This window comes from Tachysurus fulvidraco, chromosome 4, assembly GCF_022655615.1.
Source record: "Tachysurus fulvidraco isolate hzauxx_2018 chromosome 4, HZAU_PFXX_2.0, whole genome shotgun sequence".
Lineage (NCBI taxonomy): Eukaryota > Metazoa > Chordata > Actinopteri > Siluriformes > Bagridae > Tachysurus > Tachysurus fulvidraco.
Genome location: NC_062521.1, coordinates 1,511,578 through 1,519,077, shown reverse-complemented (window position 1 = coordinate 1,519,077; position 7,500 = coordinate 1,511,578). Strand labels below are relative to the sequence as shown.

The following is a 7,500-nucleotide window of genomic DNA, read 5'->3' as shown; positions in this document are numbered from 1 at the left end:
GAAGCTGTGTCCGAACCGTCGGCCGCCGTGAGGACGCCGTCTCCACCCGGAGAGCTGGTAACCAAAACCCCATCCGTTAGAGAACTCTCCGAGTCTCCTCCCGGAGGCCAGCAGAAGTGTGTGGTCTCCTAGTGCTAGAGCTCCCTTTATACGGAACCTCTCGGGCTTCTAGTATTAGACTCGGCTTCTTCAAACGTTTTACTAGATATAGACCTGCCTTCTAGAGCACGTACATCCGAAGCATTGTAGATTTGGACTCGGCTTCCTGAACCTAAACAGTGAAGTGCATTCACACGGAGCCTTCGGCAGGATCGTTACTGAAGCTTATGAAAAAACGAACAGAGCCAAAGATTTCTTTATGACATGTTTACATCCCGGACGTATGTTTTATTCCTCTTTATGCCACAGCAATGTGCCAGGGATTAATTACACTGAATGTAACAAGACAAGAAAATATGCATCTTATCATGTATTACAGAGAAATATGATGGAATTCGGGGGAAAACATTTGCAGAGCTCTGACGCTGGAGACCGCTTCAGTAAAAAGCTATTTAATGCAATATATTGACACACACCTGTCATTTGCATCAGAAAACTAATCAGTGCCTTCTGACCAATCAGAAAAGAGCAATCAATGTAGGATTTCTGATCGACTTTTAACTCGCTTGAAAGTTGTTTATAGTTACGCACAGTGTGCTGTAGTGTCCAAACACTAACGTTTAACATTTAACACTTATTTTAAACTCCCTATTTTATACTGTACCTGAGAAAATATTTAAAGGTGCGGTCTCCGTTGTTTGAAAGCCAATGTCGACATTTGAAATCACCGAAACAAACACGTCCCTAACCCAAACGAGTCCCACCCCTGTATCGATAGCTCCGCCCACACATACATACGTAACCCAGGCGACTAACAGAAAGAAACGTGTCTTTATCATAGCTGAAGGGAAGAACAATACGATTGTAGATAAACAAACAAGCAAAAATGCCACACAAGCATAATGATGTAAAGGACAAAGGCATATATTAGTTCTGTGTAACAAAGCAAAACCAACGTTACTCACCTATCGAGAAGGAAAAAAGCGCCTCGGCGTCTTAAGTAAAGTCGGCCACATATTCACAGGTCGGAGTTTCCCGAGTCGATAACTCCTGAGCTAAACGCTGTTACTACACAAAACGCGGTTGTAGCTGCCTCTCTACATTACTACGATAGAAAAGAGGTGTTATTTGTGTAGTAACAGCGTTTAGCTCAGGAGTTATTGACTCGGGAAACTCCAACCTGTGAATATGTGGCCAACTTCCTGCTCCTTCAGTTCTCTCCAGTGCTGGAAAGCTGATCCTATATTAACACGTCCTACTTCTTGTCCTTATCGTAAGTCTTTCTTCTCTTTCTTTCTTTGTTTTTATCCTCCATGTCGATGTTAAAACCGCTTTCTGCTAATGTCACTCAAGCGCACTGAACACTCTCTCCGCCCATATCGACAAGACACGCCCCTTTCTGCTCATTGGCTACGACTCAGTTTGCTGAAGCATTTCTCAAACGACGGAGACCCCACCTTTAAATGAATTTTAGAAGTAAAAGTGCCTCTGGAAAAACGTTTATACGGATCTTTATCTGCTAAGCACTTTATCAAGCTACAGTAATAACGCACTGAGCCGCGTGACACGTTTCGATCGTGGTGTGAGACATCAGCAAATTCTAGCATGATTGCATGCTTTTTTGAGCAGTTTACTAAATACAAAATGCATTTTATAACACGTTTTGTGTTCCCATGACGACGTCGCGTGACACACGACTAGCGTTACAGATCGTATTATTATGAAGTGTATCACAACAGTACGTGTCACAGGAGGTCAGGAGTCACACGCCTGATGCTGATGAAAATTTAATGGTTGATTTTATTTTTACGAGTTTACATAACAAACTACTTCAATGTGCCTCGTGTACAATTACACATTCTGTCTTTTTATCTGATTCTGAAACGCATTCGGGAGAATAAAGTGCTTTTTTTTTTTTTTTTTTAAATTTTGGTTTATTTTCATGTGAACACACTGTTGTAGCTCTTAGCCTTGTGCATGCTCTCTGTCTCTCTCTCTCTCTCTCTCTCTCTCTCTCTCTCTCTCTCTCTCTCTCTGTGTTTCTTCATCCCGTCTTCCACCTTTTGTTGAACGATTTTGTCTCATTTAAAAATAAATAAATAAATGAAACCAAATTTTTAAAACTACAAATAAACCATCTTAAAATCCACCCCACCGTCGTCTCTCTTTCTCTTTCTGTGTGTCAGGAGCGTGGTGCGTGGAAGGGGATGCAAATCGAGTCAGAGAGGCTGAAGACACACACCAGCAGCACATCGTCAGTGTTTAGAGAGGTCACACACACTTACGTAGAAACCGCAGATTCTCGGGAAACCGTAACCGAACTCCAGGTCAGGAACAATCCGTCCGAGGAGGCGGCGTTAAGGCGAGAGGAGTTAACGTCTCCGCTCTCAGGCTCCGTAGATACACACAGTGTTATAAAGTCAGATCAGGGGCCACACACAGCATCGGTAGAGCCGACATTGTCACGGCATCGCGAGAGGACGGCGGACAGCCTGGTAAGCAGGTGTTCTCAAAATGTCTTCGTTTTCAATGTGTAGTCCTCAAAATCCTCTATCTCCTTCTTCAGTTCCTACTCATCCTCGACTCACATGCTAACACGTTTATACCCCTGTACTAAGGTACAGAGTGAACTACTCAACTACCCTTTTTTTTTTACCCCGAGAGATGAACGAGATTCATCGACTCTCTAACATTTGTTATGCTTTTGTTTTGGTTTGTTTTAATACTGACAACTGAAACTAAATTGAGAAAAAGAACAAACGTTCATTTAGCATAAAACTTCAGATCAGTTATTCCTTTAAATCACATCTTAAAGCGTACGATAATCCTCAGTTAATACCAGAGGTTAGTACAAACAAATGAAGTGCAATTCCTCCCCTTTTTCCTGCCCAAATCCTGGGGCAACACACACTGTCGCTGCCCCGGTTAACTTATACTGATTTTTTTATTGCATCCTAGTAGTCAAGCTACACCGAGTGTTAAAAGTAATCATCTTACCAAGGGTTAAATCTGAGGTTGCAGATAAGACACAATACGTGTTATGACACGTTAATAAATGACGCACACACACACACACACACACACACACACAACGATCTCCTCATCACGGTCCTGACGTTTCGGGCGGCTTCTTCAGATCACGATACAGCACAGACGCCTCTTTATTTTAGTGTGGTGGGGATTCAGTGATGTCCTGGTGTCCTAAATATCTCATAGCTGCACCGTATTAAATGTCAGGAACCTTTTCAGGAACCTATAGTAGACACCTGAACACTCTGGAGAAGGTGCGAAGGAATAAGGATGAGGAAGAGGATCATCATCATCATCATCATCTCTTTATAATAACACAATAAAGTACACATAACATTTATAATCTAGTTGATGGAACACTGAAGCATGTTCTCGAGGTTCTCCACCCTGAGAATAAAGCGCAGACCCGAAGGTCACTTGTGCTCCAGTGAATCACCAATAAACGTATTAATCCTTAACTGTTATTCCCCTACAGCGTGGCTTTTGGAGCTAATCCTATAGACTCATCAAATTAAAATGCACACGAAAGAAAGCATGGAGTCGCATGGTGTAGTTCTGTGTGGATGTTGGCAAACTGGAGAAGTGAAACCTTCTCGCATACACAATGGAAGTTTTCTTTTATTGGCCCAGGGTTGTGTGCGTGCGCGCGTGCGTGTGTGTGTGTGTGTGTGTGTGTGTGTGTGTGTGTGTGTGTGTGTGTGTGTAAGAGAGTTTTTTCTTCCTTGTCACTCGAGCTGACTGTGAAACCGACCGACGCTTTCAGGAAGTAATTTTAGCCACAGGTGGGCGGGGCAAAGCTGAGGGTAAAAAGAGAGATAGCATGAGTGAAAGAGGGAAATCATGAGGGAGAGCGAGAGAGTTGTAAGGACCGTGTGTCTGTCTGTCTGTATGTCTGTCTGTGTGTGTGTTTCTGAGTCTGTGTATGTGTTTGTGTGTCTGTCTGTCTGTGTGTGTTTGTGTGTCTGTGTGTGTGTTTGTGTGTCAGTCAGTGAGGACTGATTAATTGTGAGCACCAGACAGACAGGCATTAGACTATACTAGACATAATGCTGTGTGTGTGTGTGTGTGTGTGTGTGTGTGTGTGTGTGTGTGTGTGTGTGTGTGTGTGTGTTAAACAGCTCAAGTTTAAACTCTAGGACTAAGACCGAAGCAGTATTTCTGGTCCTCTCAGGGTCAACAGACACACCCAGCAGGATTAAACATTTAGATACGCAACACACACACACACACACACACACACACACACCTGATCTACCTGTGTGTTCGACTTCGCCTCTATATTGCTGCGTGTTCCTCATCTTCTCTTTCCCTTTTTATGTTCCTTATTGATCATATTTGTGCCTCTAGGCTGCAGGTGAAACCTGGTACTTTGGTGAAACTCCTTCTCGGGTCGGATCGCTCCGTTCCTGCCATGAGCGAGCCGCCCAGATGGAGCTCTGGCTGGAAAAGGCCCAGCTGAGTCTGTACAGCGATGTACAGCAGAGTGTCGAGGAACAGCTGCACACCTGCCAGGTGAACGCCATCTCACACACACACACACACACACATGTGTATATAGCACATACAGGTTGTTTAACAACATTAACTTGTTAAAGCGTGTTCAGTTGGTTGTGCCTCTGTTTGGCTAAGTGCCAGCTGTGAGAGAGTGTGTGTGTGTGTGTGTGCCTGTCTGTGTGTGTCTGTCTGTGTGTGTGTGTCTGTCTGTGTGTGTGTGTGTCTGTGTGTGTGTGTGTGTGTTTGTGCGTGTCTGTGTGTGTGTGTCTGTGTTTGTGTGTGTCTGTGTCTTTGTGTGTCTGTGTTTGTGTGTGTGTGTCTGTGTCTTTGTGTGTCTGTGTGTGTGTCTGCGTGTGTGTGTCTGCGTGTGTGTGTGTGTGTGTGTGTGTGTGTGTGTGTGTGTGTGTGTTTTCATTTAAACTGTTTTTTTTTTTAATATATATATATATTTGGTCATTTATTTGAGTTATTTACTTATCTAAGCTTTCTTTATCTTTTTTTAATTATCATATTATTTGGCATTTTAATTTCTGTAATTTTTCAGTTTGTTTTTATGATGTTTTGTTGCTTGTCTGCTCATTTTTACTATATATATATATATATATATATATATATATATTTTAGACATTTTTAATCATTTGGATTTTTCGTCTTCTGCCATTATATATAGACTTTACTGGGAAACATGTTTGGAAATCGACCTAAAGCTCTCAGCAAAAAATAATGATATAAATACAGTCAGTGATGTGTGTGTGTGTGTGTGTGTGTGTGTGTGTGTGTGTTCTCAGATAACCTCACAAGGTATTTTGGTGTTCACTGGCAGAGAGATTTTGGTTGATGATTATCCAGCAGCTCTCATCTTTATGATCAGAACTGAAGCTGAACATTTTAACTTTACACATCAGGACACAGTGACCTGTTTATGACCAGACAAATGGACAAAACAAAAACGACAAAAAATCTGATAGAAATTATTATTTATACTCGCTTGTTTTTAAGAAAGTGCGTTACAGGAGCAAATGTTTGTCTGGGGCGGTGGTCTCAGGAGGACGTCTGTTGTTTGCTGGACCTTTAATTGTTCCTTTGAGGGTTTGAGTCTTGTTTTTCAAAGCAGCCTGGAATTATATCAGTAATAGGATTTGTGTTGAAGCTAATGAATTATTGTAGTGCATATTAGTACATTCTGAAGCAGGGGGAAGTATGAGCTTGCAGTCTGTACAAGACAGGTGTGTGTGTGTGTAGGTGTATGTGTGTGTGTGTAGGTGTATGTGTGTGTATATGTGTTTCTGTGTGTGTATGTGTGTGTATAAAGTTTGTATGTGTGTAATGTTTGTGTGTGTGTGTGTGTGTGTGTATAATGTGTGTGTGTGTATAATGTTTGTGTGTGTGTGTGTATAATGTTTGTGTGTGTAGTGTGTGTGTGTGTATAATGTTTGTGTGTGTGTGTGTAATGTGCGTGTGTGTATAATGTCTGTGTGTGTAATGTTTGTGTGTGTGTGTATAATGTGTGTGTGTGTAATGTTTGTGATGGCTGTTTGAACAGATTTATATGTAATGACACAGTAATATAATATTTCCCGCTCTGGTCAGACGATGTTTATTAATTTTCTTTAACAACAGTTCAGACATTACTGTAGTTCCAGCTTTGATGTAAAACAGCAGTTTAAATGAAAGCGCTCCATTTAATATGTTGTTGTTTTTACGGTAATCTCTCGTTCTCAGGAACTAATCCGCTTTAAAGGGTGACGTAATGAGAAGTGTGTGAAGTTTGCAGTTTGTTTTAATGGAAGGAGTCTCCGGTCCCCACTTTGTTACAGACAGAGGTAGCTTTCTCTCACACAATGAAATGAGAAGGGGTGGGGGTGGGGTGTGTGTGTCGTGTGTGTGTGTCGTGTGTGTGTGTCGTGTGTGTGTGTCATGAGTGTGTGTGTCTGTCTGTGTGTGTCGTGTGTCTGTCTGTGTGTGTCTGTGTGTGTGTCGTGTGTGTGTGTCTGTGTGTGTGTCTGTGTGTGTGTCGTGTGTCTGTCTGTGTGTGTGTGTCTGTGTGTGTCATGAGTGTGTGTGTGTCGTGTGTCTGTCTGTGTGTGTGTGTCTGTGTGTGTCATGAGTGTGTGTGTCTGTCTGTGTGTGTCGTGTGTCTGTGTGTGTGGTGAGTGTGTGTGTCTGTCTGTGTCTGTCTGTGTGTGTCTGTGTGTGTCGTGTGTCTGTCTGTGTGTCTGACTGTGTGTGTGTCTGTGTGTGTCGTGGGTCTGTCTGTGTGTGTGTGTCTGTGTGTGTGTCGTCTGTCTGTGTGTGTGTGTGTCTGTGTGCCTGTGTGTGTGTGTGTGTGTCTGTATGTGTGTCGTGTGTGTGTGTGCCTGCGTGTGTCTGTGTCTGTGTGTGTCGTGTGTCTGTGTGTGTGGTGAGTGTGTGTGTGTCTGTCTGTGTGTGTGTGTCTGAGTGTGTCGTGTGTCTGTCTGTGTGTGTGTGTCGTGTGTCTGTGTGTGTGTGTGTCTGTCTGTCTGTGTGTGTCTGTGTGTCGTGTGTGTCTGTGTGTTGTGTGTGTGTCTGTGTGTGTGTCGTGAGTGTGTGTGTTTGTCTGTGTCTGTGTAAGTGTGTGTGTGTGTGTGTCTGTGTGTCTTTGTGTGTGTGTCTCGTGTGTGTGTGTGTGAGATGTAGGTTGAGTTATCTCAGCACCATAAGGGATCTTGAACAGATTACTCCACAGCAGGTTTTTGTTTGCTTTTTGTCTTCAGGGTGCAGCAGTGACACGTCTGCGTCTCTGTGTCACCTCCTACACAATAACATACAACACACACACACACACACAGAGACACAGACACACAGAAAGACAGACAGGATCAGTAGCTGTGGAGAAATGAGTATGTCATTACATTG

General features: G+C 42.9%; 1 protein-coding gene across 10 annotated transcripts in view; it reads left to right on the top strand.

Annotated features, from left to right (window-relative positions):
* syne2b (spectrin repeat containing, nuclear envelope 2b) overlaps nucleotides 1-7,500 on the top strand; it is a 99,461-nt gene that overhangs the window by 57,191 nt on the left and 34,770 nt on the right. For 9 of the 10 annotated variants that reach the window (XM_047812660.1, XM_047812659.1, XM_047812665.1 and 6 more), the window contains 3 exons: nucleotides 1-57; nucleotides 2,286-2,594; nucleotides 4,477-4,641. The exon at nucleotides 1-57 is cut by the window's left edge and continues 33 nt beyond it. In XM_047812660.1, the coding sequence (XP_047668616.1) occupies nucleotides 1-57; nucleotides 2,286-2,594; nucleotides 4,477-4,641 (531 nt within the window). The remainder of the gene's footprint in view (nucleotides 58-2,285; nucleotides 2,595-4,476; nucleotides 4,642-7,500) is intronic. The other variant, XM_047812667.1, reaches the window with a different exon arrangement.